Consider the following 24,698-nt stretch of genomic DNA (forward strand, 5'->3'; position numbering starts at 1 on the left):
GCTTAGAAGAAACACTAACAATTTCTTCCAAAGGGATGCTCACGATATGCTGTACTGATTTATGTTCTGAGTATGCTCCATTTCCCTCACATCAAAACAGAATTATTTCCTCAAACACAGGTCTGTTTTTCATAGGACACCATGGTCTTACAGGAATTTGGGTTTCAACAAAACCATTAAGTTTACTCAGGAAACCTCAAAATCAGAAAATGAATTGCAGTGTATAACTTGTACTTGATATCAGCCTCTCTTTCTTGTAAAAAACAGAACAAACACATTTTGACCCGAAGGAACATAAGGACTTCTCAGAAACAACAATTATTATGTTGCCATTACAATACTGACGGTGCTGATCATACACACACTGGGAGAGGATCATGGGATTTGACAGCATACAAAACCCTGGATGATTTTTCAGTAAATTTTAACAAACAACCCTACAGATTGACCAGAAACATTACTACTTACAACTCATTGATTTTTTTCCCCAATTCCTAAGCGTTAGGATCCCAACCTTCAGAAAGTCAAACTAGAGAGTGTAATATAAATTGCCACTCTCTATGCAATGTTGTAAGCTTGTGCTGTCTCTAATAATGTTGTGTTTTTGCCTCATGAAACATATTTTCAGTTTAAATGAATTAAAAGCTTCAGTTATGACTCTTAAAGCTCTGTAAAGCTCTAGGATTTTTACAGAAGGCACCCTTTCATTAAAAAATGAGTCAATTAGTTCTGGAAAACAAGTTTGCAGTTAAAACTGATTGAATATCAAACAATTCCAATAAGAAAAAAAGGTGTTTGCCAGTTATGTAACCATCAGAACCTGTTTTTGTTTCGGTACAAAAAACAAAAACATTTTTTGTTCTATCAAAGGACCGTGAAGTTGGTTCAAACAAAAAAAAAAAATCAAGCGACTAATTTGCTCTACCAAACAGGCACCAAAAAAAGCTGGAAAACAAGGTTTCAGTGCCATAACATGGAATAGTAAACGTTTCAAAACGTGCTTCTTCCAGGCATGTTTTCATTCTGAGCCAGTCCGGATTTGGTTGCGTTAACATGTATGTCACTGACGACTCAGATTTGAAGACATGATTCTGCTAGTATACAATGTACCGTGAACATACACCCTGCGCTGCTGCACAGGTCTGGTTAATTTAGTGCCTTATTCTGAACAGTCGAGGGCTTAAAAGCGCAATATGACTTGCAATACGCGACTTCTGAGGTCGGAGCGCTCTGACACAAAGGTTTATTACCAATTAAGAGTTCAGCGCCTTGCTGTTATTTTTTAGAAACCACGCATTTTTAAAAACAGGGCTTGGACAGGTACTTGCGCTAACTGAAGTGACACAGCAACCCGACATTCAACACAGAAGAAACCATTAAACTGAATCGTTTCTACAAATTCTGGCTATAGCAAAAGCATATGAGAACATTAAAAAACATTCTTAACTTCATATTATGAACTGCCGGAATACTGCTGAAGTCCTCTGACGCACGGACACTCTTCACCGAAAGCCGCGTCTGTTAGGCATCTCTGAAGGAAGGCAGTGGCCACAGGAGAGTCAGACCACAGCCCCTGGTACAAGTAAACGGGGAGCCACACGTCTCATCGGAGGCCAAAGCTTTGGAAAGACTCACGTTCTGAGTAAACGACTCAAATCATTGCTGTGAAACGAATCCCGACCGTACGCCCTGAAGGCGAATTCTGTTCCAAATCCCAAATACGGCCAGTTCCGCTCCATCTTTGCCTCCAGTTACATTTATTGGAGCAGGGAGAGTCGCTGGCTTCTGTTCATTTTAATCTACTGACAGTACACACGGAAATACAAATGAGGTCCCTCGCCTCTTTCCTAACACCTCAGTTTGGTCTTTTGCAAGTGAAGCATCGCGTTGCGCCACGCTAACGGAAGAAAACACACACACACGGAAAGCCGCACAACTGGGGAAACGCGAACGCGCCGGGGCTCACCTCGTTGTCATGCTGCTGGCAAAAGCTCATCCTGTCCTGAAAGACCGGCAGCAGCGAGTAGCTGGAGTGGAAGGACTGGGAGATGGTGACGGGCGCGTTGGAGTTGTTGGTGCGGCTGGCCAGGTGCACGGTCTCCACCAGCCGCTCGATGAAGTGGTCTTTGGTCAAGCGGACCCGCTGGTGGGCCCGGACGCAGTTGTCGCAGAGGTACTCCTGGCAGTCCAGGCAGTGTGAGGTAGCAGGGTTGCCCTCGTCGCAGGAGCTGCACTGGGGCTCCCCAAGGTGGTGGGGCCGCATAAGGCCGTGGGAGTGGTTGTTGCTCCTGCAGCTGTGTTTGTTGTCCTCCGAGGAGACCACCACGTCCAACAGATTGCTGAACAGGAAGTTCGTCGACGGCAGCGCGTCCACCCCGGACTCGGAGATGGAGACCTTCTGGTCACACGTCGGGCACCGGAGCTTGGAGGGGTCGCCGGGGCTCCGCTGCCCTTCCAGGCACTGGCGACAGAAGGCATGGAGGCAGGGCAGGACGTGGAGCCTCCTGGAGGATGAGGTAGAAGAAGTGGAGGTCTGAGATGAGGAAGATGAGGTAGATGAGTTGGAGGAGATCGGAGCCGAGGAGCCGCACAGTTCCTTACACAAGGGACATGTCTGCAGATCGGAATCTGGAAATGAAGCCATTTGCAACACAGCCAATGTAAAGCAGGATCAAATTAAAACGTTACATTGAGGCGTGCGTGTGCCTCCCCCTCTGTTTGTAAACCTTGTTTCCTGTCGTTTAATCGTTTAACGTTCCAGGTTGTGTTTTAAAGCGAAATACCCAGATTATACCATTGCGTATATACACACACGCGCGTTCAGCTTGCCTTTTACATATCTGAACCGTCTTTGGGAAATGTAATTGTCCAGGTAGGGTTTAAAAAAAAAACGACGCTTCTCCGATAACTTGTCTACGGTCGAATTCAATTCAAAACGGCGTGCGAATTACGGAAATCTCGAGCGAATTGTTAAAAATTAAAAGTAGCCTGCTCGTTTTGAATTAAGAGAAATTAGGTTAAAAAATCAGTTACTGTGTATTAGTCCCTCGCTTTGTTTTGTTTTTGTTTTCAGATCGCTAGATAGTGCAAATCCATGTTATTTATTGATCTGTTATCATTATATCGGTTTATTTTATAATCCTGCGAGATGCAGCGGCAACATTGTTGCGAAACACGAAATCCGTTGTGTGGTTCCTGCTCCGATCCTCCCCCGCCACCGCATGACGACAAGGTTACACACTCAATACGGTATCAATTTCTTAATCCACAACATATATTTCTTCGCAAGAAATTGTTTGTTGTTTTTTTCCCTGCCTAGTCCACCATCGGGTCCTCCTGCGCTGCGCCAAGTACGTTAAACAACAGTGAAGTCCGCCCAGGAGCAATTCAATAATTCATCAAAGCATTTAATCAGAAGTAACACGATCTTCTACAGTTTCTTCGTATCGATTTTCTTTTAATATGCCCAACTCTTCATTTCCATGTCGTCTTCCTTTTTTTTTCTTCTCACTCCATCGCCGGACCGAGGTCGGGATTGATTGAAGCAAACATGTAATTACAGAACAGCCCGTTCCTTCACCAAAATTGCACTGTATTTTTCCACTGGCTTTCCTGGAACACCCGAAGGAAAACGCACACGCCGATTCCCCCACCAGTGAGACGGTGTGATACAAGCCGCCGGGAGGGGGAAAAATTTCCTGAACCTTCTTCTTGCATAAATACGCTGTGGTACCATTAACGTGTGTGCAGTACGCTTAGGACGCGTGTTGTTGAAACTGACCAGAATCCCTTTAATCCCGAAAGGAGTGAACCCACTTCCGCTTGATCAGCGAGGGGCCGGCCAAGGCGAGGAGGAGCCTGGAGAGGCGGAGAAGCGCACACTCGCACAGCCCTCACGGGCAGATGAGTCCTCGGCAGAGCTAACTAACCAAGCGCACGATTAAACCCGACATACTTTGCATTCCTCCGAAGAAAAACCCAACACAAACACCTCAGCCAGCCAGGCGCTGTGGGCGCAGTTTCGGGCAGCTGCCCCGGACCTGGAGTCGCTGCGGGATTGCAGTGAATGTGGTTGCCCTCTTTTTATTTAACGCCGTCGTATTCTGGCAACATTTCGAAGTCCCCCAGAAAAGCGCAGAAAGAAGAGGTTGCCAACATATTACAGGGCAAAAGACCGCTTAATTTAATCCTGATGGGTAATAATAAAAAGTTACACTTCAGGTATTAAGTCTGCTGAAGGGGGCGGCACTCGCACGTGTTTACAGAGCGGTTTTATTGTGGCTCCACAGTTACTTTTGTTTAGAACCAATGTTATTACGCGCGATGCACGTATACAAGACACTAAAGAAACCAAGTTAGTTTAAACCCTCACATCAAATTATTATTATTATTTTTTAAAGGGTGGGATTGTGGTTGTTACTGGAAACAATCTGGACTGAGGAGCGCATTGATGCTGGCTTGTTTTGAAATCACAATTTTCAATCAAAATTCATATCATCTGCGACATTTGCGGAAATCTTTACAGAAGACATTTTGGTGCCACGGCATGACTTTCATTCGTGTCATTTGCTTTAAGTGTGCATGTGCACTATAATAAAGATAAATTGAAAATGATTCTGCTACTACAGATTTCCTGCCCGTGCTATTTCATGCCAGTAATTGGTCTTCGCCATTTACCTTCGGCGTCTCCAGTCACGCCCTCGGTGTATCCATTTCCTGCGGCCTCAGCTCCGGCCGTGACCTGATCGCGTCCGTGTAGGCCTGTCCCCCTCAGCCAGCCCTGTCTCGGAGCGACCCACGCAGGGCCGCTCGGTTCCTCTTCTCTTGTCCTGAGGAAGGGAGTCATCTCACTTGACCATTTTCGCATCTTAGCAGAGTAGTGAACACAGTCGATTTTTGTTTCTTGTGTGTCTCATGCATGAGGGAGAGCTCTTCAGCTACAGCCTCAGGCGACAGTCAGGGGAATGTTCTGATTAGTCAAATGTAAGAACACAACAAGGCTGGCGAGCTCAGGGAGTCCATTAAGCCCAAGCAGCTCGTTTGATTGCCAGTAACTAATTGAACCCAGGATCTCATTCAGACTTTTCTCAAAAAAAGGTGGGTATTGTCTTCAACAGTATGGCTGAGTAAATTGTTCCAGACTCCCAGAACTGTCTGTGTAAAGGTATGCCTTCGTTTCCCAGTTTTAAATTCCTGGGAATTCCGTAATCCTTGTGTCCTCTGGTTCGCATCTCACTGTTGAAGATACGCAACTCTGTAGGAATGTCCTAGACAATGCTCGTGTCCGTTTTGACTGCTTGAATCCGATCCTTTCTTAGTCTTCTCTGTTAAAAATGTCTTGTTTTTTTTACCCTTCAAAGTAGGGTGTTCCTTTGAGACTGGGAATCTCTTCTCTGGACTGATTCAGAAATGGCAATATCTTTCTTTTGAAAACAAGGAAGGGACAGATTCCTGTGGTACCCCGTTCACCCCTTATCTACACTCTGTTTCTATCCATTAGCCAGCTCTTAATCCAAAGGTATGCATTTTTACAAATGTTTTCCATAAATCCTGTCTTATTCATTCATGATCTTCTTTCCTAAAATTATTTTAAAATATAATGAAAATTTCCCAAAAAGAACTTAAAGGAGAACTCATGTTAAAATACATGACTGAATTTCTTGATAGGTTTACACTCTCAGTAATGCCTTTTAACATTTTGAATTACCAAACTTAATTTTGAGCTTTTTTAAGGACACAATACAGTGCTTGCATTCATATGAAAAGAGGTACAAAACTCCTGGTAAGACTCTCAAAAGACATATTAAAGATATTGTTAAAAATCATACATATTGCATCCTCTTAGTTTTTATGTTCCTGGAAAAAAACAAATCATGTACCTACTGTACATCAGGGTAGATTCCACAAATTCTGTCATTTTTTAACTTCAAATCTGAATTCAGACAAGGCATAGTAACAGTTTAATCTATTAGTGAATGTCAACAATTACTTTGTAACTACTGTGTATTTTTTAAGTCTATTTTCTTGCATGTTCACACTTTTTCAAAGTTCATTGATCAATTGAGACATGTGAGTCCCTGATGACTGTCTTTATTGGAATTTCAGTAAATACCCTGACCTAAGGCTAAGGAAAGGCCTTCTCAGCTTGTAAACTGAGCGCTTGCTACCATTTAAACCTTATACAGTAAAAGCCTTTTCAATAGTAGTACTGAAGATGGTTTTCTTTGCAAAGAAATGAGACAAATGTTGTCTGTATGTAGTAAAATATTTAGGATCCACGACACAGCTGACACGCTGTGAATTTTTCTAAAATATGATTATGAAATGAATAGAAAATTGACATTTTCCTTATGTACAATATTTCTAGGTTTGTTTCTGTTCATCTAATGGGAGGAATTTCACTCCTCAGCCTTTTTGAGGTAAAAAAGAACTTAAAAATGTTTCCAGAGTTCATATTGCATTAAGTGTTTCAAAATGCGGAATATTTTGTGTGCCTTTAATCATCGTTTTAATCATATGATATGAAGCTGTTTTATTTATCTGTCCAAATAAACAGTATGCAATAAAAAAGATATTCAGCATTTGAAAAGTATTTCAAAATATTTTGTCACCATATTCAGTGATGTTAGGTTTATGAGAAGTTATATAGTAACATTTCAGTCTGAGGTAGCTGTGGTTTTGTTAATTATAGGTTAAATCATTGAATATGAAATACAGATCTAAACCTCTGAGCTCTAGCCACATGTATTAAGTGGTTTGGCAAAAGTACCTATTTTTTCTAGGAATATTCCATTCAATGTTTTATTTACGTATTTCTATTTTTCAACTGACTATTTGAACTTACTAATAGCTGCAACCAAAATGAAATGGGTTAGAACAGAAAAACCTACATATGAGTGAAGAGATTTGAATGCCATTAATTTTCCAGGAGAAATTACTTACTGCTAAATTATACGGTTGTGCTGTGAAGCGTATCTGTCTTCCAGCTATAAAACTGAGATTAACTATGATACTCTAAGTGATCAATGCAATTGTGTTTTATGTGTTCTGAACCAAAGGTCTTACTATTTTCAAGAGTGTAAAATTGAAAGATGTGTAATTATTTATTCTGTAAATCGTCCATATACTGTGCAAAGTCAATTTCTTTCAAAATGTAATTGTTTTTTAATTCCTTTTATGTAAAATTTTTCTGGTTGAAGTAACATTTTCTGGAAAAAATAGTACCACTGTGGTAAAAACAGTTTTTATTGTAGACATCTTATGGTGTTTTTCAAGTAGGTGACGGCGTTGGCATGCGTGGGCTTCAAAGGAACAAGTACAGGTTTATTCCTGCTGAAAACTGAAGAAAAGGCACACCACCTTTCGGCTGTGACTGACACCCGAAGAAGGCTCCACAATCGCAACGTGGTGTCTTTCTTCTTCTCTTTTCAACATGGAATAATTCTTTACTTGTTCATTTGCATCTTATGGTGTTATTTATTTGTTAGGCCATATTGTTTGATGTTTGACAAAATCATAAAATACAGAAATATATTTCATATGTTGTACTGAACATGAAGTTTGCAGAAGCAAGGTATGCATGGGAATGAGAAGCATGAGGCCATGCAGTTGGATATCTGCAGTTTGTCTCCTCTTCGTCTTACCCAGTTCCAGTGGCTCTCGGAATGGCTGCCATTAGCTGTGTACTTACTTGATTGAGCACCGCGCACACGCAGTGGGTGGGTGTTTTGAGAAGAGTGCCTGGGGAGGTCCTGGGCTCCAGTGCACACTGGGTTGGGCCCCAGATGGAAAAGCCCAGTTAATTAGTGGGATTCCAACCTCGGTGACGGAGAGATTGGGAAGCCTCTTGACCCTTATTGTCCCGTCCAGGAAGAGGAGCAGGCTCTGGTCATCCCTGCCCGGCCTGGCCAGGTGGGACCCACAGGTCCTGAAAAGATTTCATTGAAGAGCAAGGTGGGGGGGTGAATCACAAAAATCAGTGAACAGGGGGGGAAGACCACAAGTTGAAGGTGAGCCTGAGGGCCGTTCTCCAATATTGAGTGTAGTATGCCTTCTTTCTTCACTGGATGAAATCACATCGGATGACTTAAGAGCAAGGATTAGGAAAGTGAAAGGTAAAAGGATATGTTGTGACCTCGCTGGAGCATGCCTCACTCCTGTCCGGAAATGGCACAAACTGCAGGGTGGGGTGAGATGCACACAGAGTAGGGCAATAGATTCTGCTTCCAGACTCAAGCTGGAGAAAAGAAACACTGCCTGGAAGAGTGATGGATCAAGGGCACTGTGAACGTCCAGAAAAGTCTAGGAAGATACCCCGTGACCTAAGAAATAAAATCTATAGCTTGAGGACTTATTGAAACCTCACACAGTATTAACTCCCAGGTTAATAACTCATTATCGTTATGATTATTAATTCTAAACAACTGCTCCATTGCCTGTGTTGACAAACTGTTCCATGTAAACCTTAAAGGAGCAAAACCTGCACTCATCAGCATGACATTACATTAGATTTCCATAAAACACTCAATATGTGTTCTAATTTCCAAATGCAGGTCATGAATCTTTGTTGCTTCTGACAATATAGAACATACTTTCTGCATTACGGATATTGACAAAGCTATTACTAGGCTTGCTTGCGTTTCAGTTCGTCTTTACCAGCAATAATCCCAACTCTGGAGCAAGTCTTTGTGACTAGTGAGATAATCAAGTGGCCATGTAGAATATATTAGCTCCATGCTGGAATAAAAGATTTTATGGAGACTGAAAATTGAACCTAACGAGTCTCAGCCTGGGTGAAGATAAGCTCTGCTACCAACCTTTTCCTCACTTTTGCACCAGAATTAAATAGAAAAGAATTTCAAGAAGGAAAATAGTTTTTTGGGTCATCCCGAAATAAATGCCATTTCAGCTCTCCTGTCTTGCCCCAGTCTGTGCTTCAGCTGAGCCAGGAGTCCTGTCACGTCCGGGCACAGAGTTGCTTCCAGAAAGCCACAGACCTCCAAGGCAATGTGCTTAAGTGGAGACTCAGACTCCCGGAAAGATATAAATCTGTCACAACCAAGACGGAAGGAAAGGCTGTGCTTCAAAAAGAAATGAGAGCCAGGCGTCCGCCTTATCTGTTTAGAACAAAAGAAAAAAAATGATATACACACACATTGCGTTACAGTAGCTGACAGCTGCTTTTGGTCTCTGCTTCAAAGTGGAATACAGCTCTCTTTGTCAGGCCAATAAGTCCACTTTCCCAAAAAGTGATTTTCTTATGGGATTTAATATCAAAATTTGTCTCTAGCATAGCAGCTCCACAACTTTCAGCATACAGGGCTTGAAGAAGTGCTGCAACACAATGTTTATGTTTCGGGATTAGAAAGAATCAGTATTGATGAGGGCATTTCAAACCACAACGAAAGTAAAATGTGCAGAGTAACTTGTAAAACCTCCAATTTACATCACAAAATAGATGAAATTTCCAGGTACACACAGCACCATATTGCCATCATCTGCGATTCGAAATAAGGCAACAAAACTTATGGTGACATGAAACGGCCTTATTACATTGTAAACAAGCAAGCTTGTGAATACATCTCTTTTAATCCAATAGAAATATTGCTCTTGAAATCAAGACTGTTTTGCTAACAAATACAACTTGATTGTTAACTCTGCATGCAGATCACTTTGTAACATTTCTGCGGTGAAGCGTCTGCTGCACAACCTGTACTTATTCACTAGTGCATTGCATTACATTAGTCGTCACAGTTACTAGTGAGCAGGAAGGGCTGCTTCACGTCACAATTAGTGGGAACTCTCACTCTCGCCTGTGGCAAGACCAGCAGTTTTCGACAACATGGCGACCACAGAGTACTTTCACAAAGTTCACAATTTTGTGCTTAATTCGGAATTTGTAAAATTTTGCGATACCATAAATTAATTAATTTTGTTACCGAGATTTAAGAACCAGTCTGAGAAATTGGAACTACAGTTCCCGTTTGACTCTCTGAGAGAAATGTTTGGAGGGCAATGGGCAATGGGGCAGACAGGAGTACAGTACATTCTTTCTGCATAAAAGTTATTCAATCAATCAATCAAGGTTTATTGATCAACGCACAAACAGAACAGCATACAGCTGTGTTTTGTTGGCAATGAAATGCTTTATCCACGAGCTCATTAAGAGGGGTAGAAGAGTAGAAGGATAGACGTTTATAGGGATTAGGATAAGATTACAATACAATAAATTATACAATTGCTATTTACAATACAATTACAGATTATACAATCCCTGTTAACACCAATTAAGCATTTGTCAGGCTTCCTCTACCTTCTACCCCAATAATTTTGTTTCTGAACAGGAATGGTGGCACACTTACCTTTGGTGTAGCACTGCCATATATACCAAACTAGAGCTCAAATACCATTATGTAGAAACAAGTGTGTCCTAGGCTTGCCGAAGTAGAGTTTTATTTTTTGGAAATACAGTCCTTTTACACAAGGCTTGTGGAGGTCTAAAATAAAACTTCAGAGGATCTGTTTAGGGGGCTTAAACATACCATCTATCCCATTGAAGCCAATACACTGGTTTTAGGAAACAGCTGGATGAGATCCTCAGATCAATTCCTAGTGACCCAATCAGCTAATTGGGTTGGATAACCGCCTCTACTTTGCAACCTCTCTTGTGCACTTATGTTCCAATAGTCGTTTGCCCATATTCTGGAAGGTGTGTCAGTGCTGATGCAGAGAAGGCGACTTAGTGGCAAGACTCATAGGAGAGCATCACAGATAAATGCGTCATTACAAAATTAATAGAATTTCTGCTGTAAAAACGAAACATTGCTCAGGGGAATGTTCTGAACTGCCAGCTCAGATGATTGAGGAGTAAACAATGCCTGGCATCCTGTCTGCTACCTTTTTTGTAAAGGAACTACAAACAATCCTCAGAGCTAAATATGGTCATAACATAAGTGTTTTGTCCCATATAAATCTGAGCTTACACCAAACGCTTTAGTTTAAGTATATTTTGATTTACAACAAAAGCCTGAAGCGTGGACTGAGACTCTCTGCAATCTGTACAGCACAGGCCTGTCCTTTATTATTTAGGAATATCCTGCAGAATGAAGGGTCTGTAAGATTTACACCACTTTTTTCTGGACCCCAAGGAAAAACACGTAGCTGTTATTCTCTTGAGACATGAAATCTGCTTAAAGGTGTCAAACACTCTACAATTTGAAATGTTTTGTTTGTTTTATTCCACTTGGTGTTTTAGAAACTGGGCACTCCCTGAAAGAACAAAAAGCCTCTTGTATCTAAGCCATAAAGAACGACACTAGAGACAAAGACAGATCTGGAAAATCAAAGAGAGAATCAAGCAGGTATTGGTGAGACAAACCTAGTTATATCCCTATCTTCAGCTATATTCAAGTGAAGACAGGTCAAAACTCTGACTTTCCATGATATTCCATTGCTGCATTTTATTAGAGCACATTCCTTATTTATTTTACTGAGCTCATTATATAGATATGACATTCAGACCGATCTATGGTAATTGTAACCTTCTTCAGATTACAGATAAATTACATCTACAAAGTGACTTTTCTCCCCATATTATTAGCTTTTCGGTACAATAATATACTCACCAAAGCGGCACAGAGGCACTGAATTTAGTTCTGCTGCCTCACAGCTCTCGGTTCCTGAGCTCAGTTCTGACCTGGAGCGTTTGTATGTTCTTCCTTTGTGTGGTTCTCACCAAGGTCCCTATTAATGCTTAAAATCTGTTCTTAAAGACAAGCTTCACTGAAACCTTCCTCTTCAAAATCACAACCGGGATTCCAGTCAAACAGGACAAGTGGGTTTTCAACACTATTGTTACAGTCAAGCCTCGTTCTTTTGAGATGCTATAAAGATGACTGGAGACCCTCCTTATCGTAAGTACCCGTGATTCTGAATCTGCAGTATCGACCTGTTCTTGAAAGATTAATTTAAATACTATCACTATCAATCCTGAATGTTTTGATGACCTTCTGACAATAGTACAGTGTTAAACTACAAATATTCTTTAACACTTACATTAAATATAAAAAATACAAATAATTTAATTTGCACCTCTCCAGTATTTTCTGAGGTTGGATTTTCTTTTCTTAATAAATAATTGCAACCTTTCGTGAATGTGAGCATTCTGTTATTTGTGGTGTGTTTCTTGCTTGAAAATACAATGATTTTTGAATTAATAAATCTATTCAATTATATTAATGAAATTCAAATCAATGAAATAAGCAATCATGTATGTAGGAAACGTAAAGGATGATTAACAAGACATTTTGTACAAATTATTTTTATTTTTGTGTTATTGTTCTATTCCTGTGTAGATCAAGGTACAATAACATTTTCAGATTTATATTTTGTGTGACATTAAAAAATATTGACTTTGGTCTTTGCTTCCTCTGTTGCATAGTTGCTATACAGTAAATCAGTTAATATAATTATACTAATTATATATAATATAATACAACTAAATAATAACATCAAAAGCATTAAAATCCAGGATATTAAAAATAAGGATAGCTTCCACTTCTACAAATTAAGTGTGTTTTCCAATGGATAGTTTATCAGTTATTTGTATGAGCGAAGGAACTAAACAGCTGGTGTTAAAACTTGTCCTTTTCATATTTATGCAGGACTGACCTGAACCACCATTTTTTAAACGTTTAAATATTTTTTTTAAATGCTCACACCCAAAGAAGGCTCCACAGCCGAAACGTAGAAACAATGTTTGTATTAACAATGGAGCCATCTAATTCATTAGGCACGACCCAGCTGTTTGTGATAAAGAGCAGTTCGTGGTATGAGGTGTGGTTCACTAAGCAGGAACCTGTTATCATCGTAGAAAGTGTCACTACAGAGTGAGAAGTGCAAATCTGAATGATCTGTTTTTAGTGAATTTAACTTCAAGCAGTTCACAAGCCCAAGACAACTGCAGTTTGAATTTTGCCAAAACAATTGTGCTCAGTAACCACTTTGCCTTATGCAGTAATCCCATTTCTCTATGTTTTAACCGTATTGTCACTGGAAGAATACCGACCATGTTTGGAATAAATAAGCAGTCTGAGTTGGGGAAAATAAATATTAATCAGGCCTACATGGGAATAACATTGCCTCAAAATTTAGAAAGCTCTGGCTGTTGCTAAATAAGAATTTCAAATATAGGGTTGACACTCAGCTTGTGTCACAAACATTAATAGTTTTTCTGTCCCAGTACACCTGCTTAATATTAAGGTCCTTGGCTGCCTGGGTTGAAAAGAGAAAGAGCTCCCCCTGGAGGAGCTCGCATCGAACTGAAACGCGTGTTCACACAACTGCCTCACAGCACTTGCACCCCGAGGTGCTTTCTGTGTTTGCAGGGGTTTTCAAACACACTCCGGTTTATACCGTCTCTCAGAGACAATCAATCAGAAAACAATGTCCGGTTATTATCTGACCCTCTGTCATCTTGGTGTCTTTTCTCCACAGAGCAACTTTCGGATAACAGATTGTTTGAAATATTCTGTGATTGAGGAAAACTGTACACAGTCAAATGTATTTTTTTTTTAATAGAATCAGGTAGACTGACTGATGAGGCGTCTCCAAAGCAACATATATTTAACTACTTACAGAAGGTGAGAAGAAATTGTGTCTAAAAACACCTCATTAGATATATTAACATGATCACTGTTTACTTTAAGAGGTTGCAGGAATGCCAGGAATAGTTGCTTCTTTGTAAATAAAAAAAATTAAAATGTATTCTCCCTCACTGCACCCCTGTGTCTTTAGTGTGCACAGAGCTTTAACTGCCACAATAAAATGAGTCAGGCCACTCAATTTATTATAACAATGATATTATTGCAAAATCATGAAACCCAAAAAGGGTTATTTCACAATGCTTTCACAGGGCATTTTCTGAAAACACTGGTATGAGCACAGTGTACTCGATATGGGTTGTACTTTGTCCTTTGGGATGCACTATTTTAAGTGCCCAGAAAATCAACTTGAGTTTAAAATGCTGTGTAGCATCTGTCACAATTTGACACCCACAGGCAGAAGTGGAAAAGCTGCTTGCTTTAGTAACGTCATCAGTCTATCAATACACAGTCAAACCCTGTTGGAAACCATGCCTCTAGAAAGGATGAAAGAGTGACTCTATTCTTTCTTCCTTCCACGCTGTAGTGTTTTAAACCAAACTATGCATATCAACTATATAAGAATGCAAACGTCGGTAAGGCTTCCAAGCCACGACGTTGCCTTTTGACTGTCACAGTCCCCCAAAAATATTTCTCTGCATATTTCTCCCGTTTTCCTCTTTGCACTGGTGTGATCGCTGTTGGTTTTCTTCCTTTCTCACACAGTAGCGGAAGCGTGCTCCCAGCAGCTCGTGGTAAAGCGCCCTGGAGCCGGCGGCGGCGGGTTCCTCGCGGCTCAGCGCCGCCAGTCCCACGGGATGCACAGGTCCCCGTCCTGGAGCACGGAGTAGAAGTGCGAGACGCACAGGCGGAGCCCCGGCACACAGCGGGGGGGCTCCTCCATCAGCCTCCGGCAGCAGGGGATCATCTGGGCGCTGGTCACGCTGGGCTCCTTGTACAGCCGCCCCAGAGACAGCCTCTCCAGGCAGGCCAGCACCAGGCCCCTCTCCTCGGCCTCCAGCCTGCGAGACAGGAGAGCCGGTCTTCACACCCAGGGCCGAACCCGTCCGAACCGCTAAGGCCTTTAAGCTACTTTCAGCGGCACAAACCGGCACGAACGACAGCGGTGGGCTTCAGCGTTTGTGCTGGTTTGGAAGGGGGGCCAGCTTCACAGAGCTCACGACTCAGCACTGGCACTCTCCGACACCGAGCACTTCTTCCTCGGGATTGAAGTGAGTGGAGTACGCTTCAGCATCGAGAGTTAATACCCAGTGCCCCAGCTGGCCCACTTCCAGGCCATTAGCCCCTGTGCCTTATCCATGCACTGCTCCAGGAGCTGTACTAAAACATGTTCCCCCACCACGTGCCAGGACGAGCCATGTCAACAATCCCACACTCACTCTTCCTGTCTCCTCATTCGGCGCCGCGCCTCTTGTGCGTTCGTGCGGACGAACCAGTGCAGCGCCAAGGGCTCGCAGGCGGTAGGCAGGACGAAGTGGCCCAGCTGGTGCAGAGCAGGGCCGGCCCGGTCGCTGCCAGGGGAGAGAGCTCAGGCATCAGGGCTCAACCCACACTGGAGACTCGCTTCAGGGCACAGGATACTCTCCCCCTCCGAATATCTTACCACTTTTAAAATCGTTTAAGCTTTTAACTTTAAAACACGTATGTAAGCAACATGTAGGCAAATTTCTCCTCTTGCTTGGTTTACACCTGTTCTACAGAACACGGGGCATTTCGTCCCTCAACTGCTAGTCCTCAAATTCAAACCAACGTATCTACTCTCCCTCAGAGTCGGCCCTTTTCAATCTTCGGGGAACTACTCTATCTCGTGTTACACCACCGCAAAATGAACCCGTGCTGCATTTAATTGTCCTCCTTACAGTCATGTCAACCCAATACAGGCCAAGAAAATAAAACCCTGCAGATCTTTTTTTCCAGAATGTCACATTACCACAGGCTACTCCCTTAACCCGTGAAGGTCATGGGTTTGTGCTCGCCACTCCAACGTTCCCTCAAGTCTAATTCTTCTTTAAACGTCAAGGAAACTGTTCCTTACACGCGCGAGATAAAGCTCTTTACATGGAAGATAACTCGGAGGCTGTCACTCCACAAGCTCAGTGAGGACTCGGGGAAGGCAGGCGGACAGACAGACCCAGCCAGAGGCAAGCGTACTTCTCCAGCATGGCCCGGAGCCCCTGCAGGCTGTGTGGATGGAAGGGGGTCCTGCCGGAGTGCAGGCTCTTCTGCAGGGCGCTCAGGGTGCTGTGGTGCTCCTCCAGGGTCAGCACAGGCTGCAGCCTCTCCACGTAGATCACCTGCATCCCCCCGAGCAGCTGGCCCACGCGCTCCCTCAGGCCCTGCACCCGCAGCAGCAGGCCGCCGTAGCCGGGCAGCCGCTCGAACAGCTGTTGGAAGACAAGCAACCCCTCAAAACCGAGGCGCCCCGCGGCAGCCTCGCAAACGAGCTCGTTCATCTCTGTGGCACCGCTTTCGTCGCCGAGGGTCCCCTCTGCCGGTCGCGCCAGAGCCCATCCACCACCCTGTTTTTCAGGAAACGTCTGCATCACTTCACCTAATAACACCACGCAGGAGAGGTTCGGACTCCAGGAGGCAATCGCATCTCCTTCGGAAAGATGTCAGACCGGGTAAATCCACCTAGACCTGTCTGAACGAGCCCGAGTCCCAGACCAAGGCGCTTCCAGGCTGGTCTTCCCCCCACCTCCCAGGAAGAGGAAAAACAAGCCTGGATCAGACTGACTAGCTGAAAATTGGACTGGAACAGATTTACTCTTTAACTCTGAAAAACAATGTGAAAGAAATACATTTTACAGCATCGGACCTTTGCTCCTCCTACTCATGGCTTTGAGTTCACACATGGAACCATTGCTTATAAAACACTAAATTAGTACAAAGGGTTACATTAATTTGAAAATTGAATCGGAAAATCCTAGCCTTGATTTTTTCTGTGGAATTGAATTCCTATTTGAAGAAAACCAATCCTTTTATTATCGAGTGATTGTAAAGGAAAATAAGTGTCTTACTTTGGCCCACTGGTGATGGACATCCATTGTTCCTAGCATCACATGGCCAGCAGCACTCATTCCTGACCGGTCAGTAAATATTAATATTTGCCCTAAGGAAAGTAACGTGAGAGATTACACCAGTCACTCAAGGACCCGAACTGCTTTGTAACCATTATCAAATTTCTGTCACAAGCAAGAATGTGAGAGTTAAAAGCACTGAAGGACAGAATATAATTCTCGTTTTGCCCCCTTTGATCTGTAACACAAACCTACAACTGAATACACCCAGCCACGCTCTCAAGACAACTGCCCCCTGTTCCAAAGGGGAACAGAACCTAGCTGCACGGTTTTGACTGACGTTCCGTTTAAAAAGACAGGGTCCATCACGATGGGGGTTCAAACCCGGGGATGCACAGGCACGGCCGGCGTGTTTGGCAGGAGCTGGAGGGGGGCCGTACCGCGGGCGTGGCGGAGGACGTCTGGGCTCTGCTGGGACAGGCGACTCAGGCTCTGCAACAGGCTGCACCTGTGAGCAACACCCCAGCTGCGCTGCCACCTGGAGAGAGCAGGACTCAGGTCTAATCATTCCCTCTCTTGAACCGCTCGCTCACTAACTCGCTTGAAGGATTTCTGCCTGAAATATTTTGCTATGCATTCTGTCTGCACTGGTTCCCCCCCATTTCTCCTTTAGCCAAACCTTCTCCAGTTCACTCGGCTGGTGTGGAACGGTTCTACTCTTTACTGGCGTCCAGTCTTTCTAATGATTCTCCAGCGGCGACTGGGCTGCGGGACAGCAGCAGATACTGTCCATGTCTTAGGATACTGAGTATTAACACTGAACTACACTACTTATCACCATACCAAGCAGTTCACATTACACAAACTCAACAGAAAAAAACCTCAATCCACAAGAGAGAGTAATGTTTAAAGTCACAACACGGGAATTATGGCTACCATCCGAAGAATTGAAAAACCAATACATATCATTTTAACTGTAAATAATAATAATAATAATAAACTTTATTTTATATAGCGCCTTTAAAGGTGGCTTCTCAAAGCGCTTTACAGGATGACAATAACAATAAATAAGAAGAATACAACAATAAATAAGAAAATTTCACAAGACAGGACACAATTATAATTACAACAATACAACAATAACAATAGAGGAGACCGTGGAAGATGGTATTAAGAAGAGCAGAGGGGTGAAGAATGGAAGCAGTTAAGTAAAGGCTTTTCTGAAAAGGAGGGTTTTGAGTCTGGATTTGAAGGAGTTTAGAGAAGGTGACTCTCTAATATCCTTGGGCAAGGAGTTCCAGAGCTTGGGGGCATAGCAGGAGAAGGCCCTGTCGCCCATACAATGTAGACGGGCTTGGGGGACTATCAACATATTCAGATTTCTATGTCCAGTTTTGCCAGTGTACAATGTCTGTTATGATGCCAAGTTTATAAATAATCAAACCAGGCTCTGTACAATCATACAGGGACACAGGTGTTGAGAATACAGAGAGAATGTGGGTAAACGTCACTGCACTCACTCCACACAGTCAGGGCACTATCACTGTGTTGTGTGTAAGCAGTGCGAGGTTCATGGAACCTGTCCAGTTTCGTGTCCACTGCTGCAGAGGTTTGCAAGACAGAGGCAGTCTGAGCTGTGAGACAAACAGGCAGTAGGCCGGTCATCTTCGTACACACAGGAAGAACACTGTGCCAGATGTTAACTGCACACTTACAGATAATTAGGAGTTAACTGGCCTAACACTGTTTGGGCAGGTGCAGCTGGAGTATTGGGACACTTTTCTCAGACCAGTTTACGACCCCTTGCATGTGTTCAAATCCTTGTAGCAACTTTCCAGATGCAAAATCGAAATAGTTCTGGCTACTGGTGAAATCTCCAAAGCATCAACTCAAATCAGCAAACTGGTACAGAGGTTCATTAGAAGATTTTGAAATGGCTTTCAAAGACGCAGGTCAGGCTGCCATCTTGGCTGATGCAGGACACAAATGTAATCGTTGATTTGATCCTGTACGCTGGCCTAGGTGAGATTACTAGACCGCATAGTCTAAGAAAGAAAAGAAAAGGAAAGAAAAGAAATCCCTACCTAGGCTTACAGTACTTGGAAGTCTAATGACTCAAAGTGTTGCGAGTTATTACTTCAGTATTTTGTGGAACTGAAGAAACAGTTCTTCCAGAAGACTGAACTATAGCCTCTGCACTGATGTTTGTGTGGTAGAGGTTAAACTTTTAAATGTTAAAATATGCTATTAGATATAGAAAGAAAAACTAGTCACTTCTACACACCCAGCAACATGTGGGATCCATAAAGCACAAGTTTCAGAAGCCATGATAGTGATCTTTTTAAAAACATTGAGCTAGAATAGAACAGTTTGCAACACTGTTGCCTTTTGTTTTTTCCAGATAACTCTCTGAACCAGGAAATGTTAAATAATTTTATTCTTTTGCTAATGTAGTAAGATTCGTGGATGAAGGAAAAAATAAGCAAACTCCTAAGGGTTTTATGGTTGTTTTTATAATTTAAGTCAGAAAACTCCCACATAATCATTTTATAGTGAGAGTCAAGATATTTCACCTGAAGGAAGGAGGATCATTTATCAAATAGCTTAACACTAAAGAGGTGTAATTACTGTTGCTAAACACAGAATATTTAAATTTAGTATAATTTCTTTGATAGCTCCAAATTATAATGGCTTGAAAGGCATTTTAAAACAAGCTTTTCTTTTTAAGATCTTGGAATGAGGAAATTACCGTATGTCTGCGAGTCCCAGTGTCTGGCAGAGCTCTTTTTTCAGCCTCTTCAGCTCAGCTCTTCGAGGAAGGCTGTCTTTCAGCTTCTTTGTTGCTGTTGCTTCATTGCTGCTCAACCATGAGCTGTTGTAGATGCAAAGCACAATCAAGTAATGAACTTCAACAGTTCAATTCCACCCAAAACATGCGAGCAGAAATCAACTAAACAAACTTTGACTCAAAAGAAAAATGAATCAAGGAATTCTCAGAACGATGGCCATGAAGGATGTCTTGCTAGAGCAATCCCCTGGTCAGGGGTGCAACGGAAGTGCCCCACCCATGCTTTGAAAGCATTTTGTGAAAAACCAACGTCAAGTGTTTTGGCATTGCATTGTTTCTACCATTGGAAGAACACAGACAAAACTTAGGTGGCCGGACATGATCTAAATCAATGACTAAACTGAACGGCTAACAGAGTCCCACTTTATTGTGTCATAATCTGTTTTGGGGGGTTGATATTAACTGAATAATGGTTCACTCAGTCAAATATATCTTACGGTATCCCTATCCCAGAGGTCTGAAGAGCACGGTACCTCAACGTAGGCTTTCCTGCTTTCCTGGCTCTGTCCAGCTGCTGCTCGGGATCCTGGGATCCTGTAAATGAATAGAAAGTCTTGTCCCACTTGATGGGTCTATAGAACGGAATTCCAGCTCCATACATCTGGGTGTCTGGGCAAACACCGGCTTTCACGTCCTGCATGTGCTCCGTGGACAAGCTGCAAGACCTCAGAACGTCCAACACCGCGCTCCGCATATCCCTCGACTGCAAGGTGAAGCTAACTGCTCGAAACCCTGTGAAAGAAAAGCGTTCGAGACCAAATGAACGTTCATCTCATTTTATTAAATGTACAAAAATATCCAGAAAAGGGTAAAATCCTGACTTTGAAAGCTAACGGCTTTAGAAACTTTGTCTTAATAATAAATTGCCTACATTTACTGCTTTGCAGGTTATCAGAGGTCTGTGCATCTGACTTAGCAAGCCAGCATGATGCACACAGTACATTGACAAACCAGCCCCGACAACCCCACTGCAGTATAAACCTTTCAATTTACAAAGTGACACCTGTTGTGTACATCATCATTTGTCAGAACTTGAGCATTCAGACAGATAATATAATATATGATATAGATATATGGTGTGTGGTACTCCAGAGTACCTGAATTAAGGATTTCATGTTGAGCAGCATCTTTTTCTGCTGTTGTGTCTCGAACATAAAATGTTAGTCGTGTTGGTTTGAGGGACTGGACACCTGGCTTCTGAAGATTTTCTAAATATCCATTTAGCCGCTTGAGTGAGTTTTCATTCACCTCCTGCGAGACAAGACACTCAAATTTCCAACACCACACAGTTACAACATATAATGCACTGTACTACCTTAAAAGGCAATTGAATATTGCAATAAAAAAAAATCAAGAAAATGAAAATGCTGAAAATGTAACTTTTCACAGAAAGCACACTCTGTTTCTGCTCACAATGCAAGCAGGCAGTTATTGCATCTTGAAGCAGGACATCACTAACACCCACAATGCAATCCTGTAATTAAGTCTCTCTCTGAAGTGGACTGCATTTAAATTGGCTTCCAGGAAACACAAAATTCTGAAATTTGTGTGCCGTCTTAAGATATTAAAGAGCTAAAACACGATGGTATATACTGTACCATAATTATATTTTTTTCCTGCAAATTTGGTGTTTGGTGTATCAAATTGTTTTGATACCTGAAGCCACAACAACACAACACAAAACAATTTTTCGTCTGAAGGAGCTGCTTACCCTCTCCCTTGGATACTGGCCAAAGAAATCTGGGTGCACTGCGAAGTAGAAGGGCCGGAGCGCGTTGACGGCTTCTGCCCCCGACAGGAGTCTTTTCTGCAGGAGCTGTGCAGCCACACGCCTGCTGCAGTCAGCTCTGTGGAAAAGGGAAACGCCCGTCACAAGACTCCAGAACAGGACAGGAAGAGCACCCGAGACCCTGCAAACACGTCTACTCCTTACTTCTCAAACACATGCTCCTCTTCATCCAGCTGTCAAGACCAGTGCAAAAAGAGCTAAACACTAATAAACACTAATAATAATAAGGCACAACAAACAGAACAGTATATAATGTGCACCTGTCATATCTATCCATCCGCTTGCCACATGATATTTGCAATAGTGACAAATAAATGCATGGGTAAAATGAATTATAATACTGCAAATATGAATACTTCAGATTGGTGTCAAACAGACCACAGGGCTCTGATGCACTTTATCATTCCTTTCTGTTTTCGTAGACACCCACAGAAACCATTTAATGCAATTTAATTAATTCAGAATTCTGCCACTAAAACCATTTTCAATTTAAACCATTTCACCTTAAAATGTAAATGATGGTGCCAGAAGGCAGATACCATATGACAGTGCAGATCAATGACCGCAATATTTTAGAAACGCCCTGTGTCCATCCAGCTGTGCAGACTCGTGTACTTGCACTGCTGCACTGTCTGAAGTGGAAGAGTTTGTTCACATCCAGCCTGGAAGATCAAAGTCTGAACTGTCACACAAAGCAGCAACAGAAAAGGGGGCTCACATTAACAGCTCTAGTAAAACGGTGCCTGTGGGATAAATATTGCAACCACGGCCCAGTGAGAACATTTTAGTCTCCATCGTAGAGTATCTGTGTTTTATTAAGAAATTCAGAAACTTTTAACGAGACAACAAGAACTGAAAAACAACATAAAAACATAAAATACCTAAAGACACACACAAAGAACAAACAGCTAAATCTTGGTTATGGCTTTTTGAAAAAAGTTTTCTTGCTGAGATAAGAGAGATTAAATCTAAGAGAGAAATGATCACAGACTGTTTAGATGTGTGAAACAGTCAGGGACCTGTCCCAGACTCAAGTCTTTTTCACAACATTCAGGAAAGGAACCCGTATCACTCCACAGTGCCTGATCTATATAAACAAATCTTCTCTGTAACAGCAGAGATCATCTCACTGAACCAGCTCTTTCCAATAACACATCTCCATTCTATAAGAATCATTTTTTTGGCCAGAACTATTCTGGACTCCAGCGCTGACTGTTCTTCCTTTGTTAGTCTGAGTGTTGCCCCTGAACCACCGAAGAGAACTAGCTCAGGGTCCAGGGGGAATATTCTTCCCAAAACAATTTCTCCCTAAAGCGTCTATTACACCTTGGGAGACGGCCAGAAGAGGTGTGGGGAGTGCCTTCAGAAGATCTGCAGCTGTCACATAAAGGAGAGACTGAAGGACGGCCTAATTTGTAAGTCTGTAGAGAATCACTTGACTTGCTCTTATAGCTACAAGGCACACGCAGGTAAAGTTTTAGACAGCATGCGCTCCTCCCACTGCTATGCCACAGCTCCACGGGCTTTACCAGCCCACAGGATAACTGCCTTCTTCAACACCTGATCTGGAGCACATTGAAAAGCCTGCAGCTGCCAGTTCCCCTCACAAATGCACTGTACTATGAACTGCAGAGTCACAGGAGAAGGAACTGTGCCAGCTGCCAGCTCAGGCTGGGCACAATTCAACCCATGTTAAATCAGTACAATGACTGCAAACAGTCAAACCCCAGGACAGAAATCTGGCTCGTCACCACCACAAGGAGCTATAACAAGGTTTACCACCTGGAAGCCAATACATATTTTAGGAACGACATTTAACAGGTTAAAGATAAACCTCTGGACTGGTATCTTAAGACTATAAAACATTTTACAATCGGAGGCAGCCATTTCACCACTCTTAACAGCTTGGATTGTGTGCGCTTGAAAGAAGACTGAAGAAAAAGCAAATTAACAAAAAAGAAGGTATATTTCTAAAGAGAGGATTGATGTGAAGTACCAGCCATGCCTTTTACATTTCACTGGAAAAAGGTTAATACAGTTTCAAGCAAATCAATAGTATGTTCTACTTTTTTAGTGCAGTTTGGTAAAATGTCAAGTGGCTCCATCGTTTGGCTGCCTGTTTAGGTCCATTCCTGCACTTCTGCATATACAGACACAACCTGCTTAATCTAAGGAGCAATCCAAAAGCATCTGTTAACTTCACGCCATGCAAATAAACGAGAATGCACTAAATATCCCATACAAGAGGCTAGCATGTACAGCGGTTATGCATAGTGTTACAGTATTCATACATACCTCGTCAGAAACCGCAGAAAGCAGGTTACAGACATCTCACTGGAAACCGTTCTTGAAATCCACAGGTGCAGAGATTTTTCTTAACCGGCAAAAAGAAATGGGCTTTTTTACGGAGTTAACTTATCGTATGAAGAGGATGCAACTGGTAATTTGGTAAAACGAGTTGTTTTCACAGAAGACATCTTTCATGAAGCGCTATGACACATCCAGAAAATGCGATTACGCAAAGGAAGAAAACACAATGCGAGATTCCCGAGATATTTGAGACGCATTATAAGGAGGAGCAGCTGTAACTGTAATCGCAATCGTTAAACCCTACCTGGCAATATGCGACACATTCACACAACGACACACGCAGTGCAAGGACAAGACCAGCGCGCCTGCAACACATCATCCGCTGAACACAAACACACCGACACCGAGGAGCTCTCAAGTCGGCAGAAACAAATCCAGCTGCGTTTCACGCGTTTTCGGTTTTCCTAACGGTACCTCTCCGGGTGCACATTCATCATCTAAAGCTGCGGAACTATATTTAACCCCAGAGCAGCAAGAGGACGAGGCTGTCACCCCCGCATCTCCATTTAAAAACAACGAGCGTCGTCAGACAGAAGCAGTCGCTCACCCATTCGCTCCCCTCAGACGTGACGCAGGACCGGCCGCAACCAGCGCCACCTTCGGGTGAACCGCGGTCACACAGAGGCGACTTGCGTCTCAAGGCAAGGTCCTTCATTACTACTGATTTTTTTCCCCCTCTCTCAGCAAGAAGCAGGTAACCATCGGTTATTTCGTATAAGATGTAATGTTAACATAACATTTAAAAACACTAGCCCAAATTGGGTTGTGAAATTCACGAGGCGTTACTATTTCACATGACAGAGTCGACCACCGTATTAAATCACTGATACGAGACTCCTGCTGTGCTTATTCAACTTCTTTATAACGGAAGCAGAATCATTTCACAGTAGCTGCCGAATGTATTTAAATGTAGTTTTTTAGTCCATTCGTTTTGGTTCACTAAGGACTGCCAACACCGAAAAGCTGATTGCTCACAAACCTTTTTATTTTCAGATGTACCTGTACAAAAA

The 24,698-nt window shown here is 42.6% G+C and overlaps 2 protein-coding genes across 6 annotated transcripts in view; both read right to left on the bottom strand.

The window, feature by feature from the left end:
* The window catches only part of trim71 (tripartite motif containing 71, E3 ubiquitin protein ligase), a 45,238-nt gene extending 41,090 nt beyond the window's left edge, over window positions 1-4,148 (bottom strand). Inside the window, exon 1 of the mRNA XM_006635525.3 lies at window positions 1,967-4,148. Within this exon, the coding sequence (XP_006635588.1) occupies window positions 1,967-2,644 (678 nt within the window). The 5' untranslated portion in view covers window positions 2,645-4,148. The remainder of the gene's footprint in view (window positions 1-1,966) is intronic.
* Window positions 4,149-12,303: 8,155 nt separating this feature from the next.
* Window positions 12,304-24,211, bottom strand: tcaim (T cell activation inhibitor, mitochondrial). Of its 5 annotated transcripts, none has more exons than XM_015357066.2 (11): window positions 24,103-24,211; window positions 23,614-23,692; window positions 21,241-21,376; window positions 20,627-20,780; window positions 20,003-20,261; window positions 19,431-19,553; window positions 17,122-17,219; window positions 16,682-16,773; window positions 15,813-16,045; window positions 15,041-15,172; window positions 12,304-14,662 (listed from the first exon to the last, which is right to left on the bottom strand). In XM_015357066.2, the coding sequence occupies exons 1-11, from the start codon at window positions 24,116-24,118 to the stop codon at window positions 14,437-14,439; spliced, it is 1,548 nt and encodes a 515-aa protein (XP_015212552.2). In that variant the 5' UTR covers window positions 24,119-24,211; the 3' UTR covers window positions 12,304-14,436. The 5 variants fall into 5 exon arrangements, with proteins under 5 accessions (XP_015212552.2, XP_069051357.1, XP_015212551.2 ...); XM_069195256.1 differs by having other exon boundaries at window positions 20,003-20,063; window positions 23,933-24,190; XM_015357065.2 differs by having other exon boundaries at window positions 23,933-24,189.
* Between the last annotated feature and the right edge of the window lie 487 nt (window positions 24,212-24,698).

The sequence above is a fragment of the Lepisosteus oculatus genome, chromosome 10 (genome assembly GCF_040954835.1).
Source record: "Lepisosteus oculatus isolate fLepOcu1 chromosome 10, fLepOcu1.hap2, whole genome shotgun sequence".
In the NCBI taxonomy this organism is placed as follows: Eukaryota; Metazoa; Chordata; class Actinopteri; order Semionotiformes; family Lepisosteidae; genus Lepisosteus; species Lepisosteus oculatus.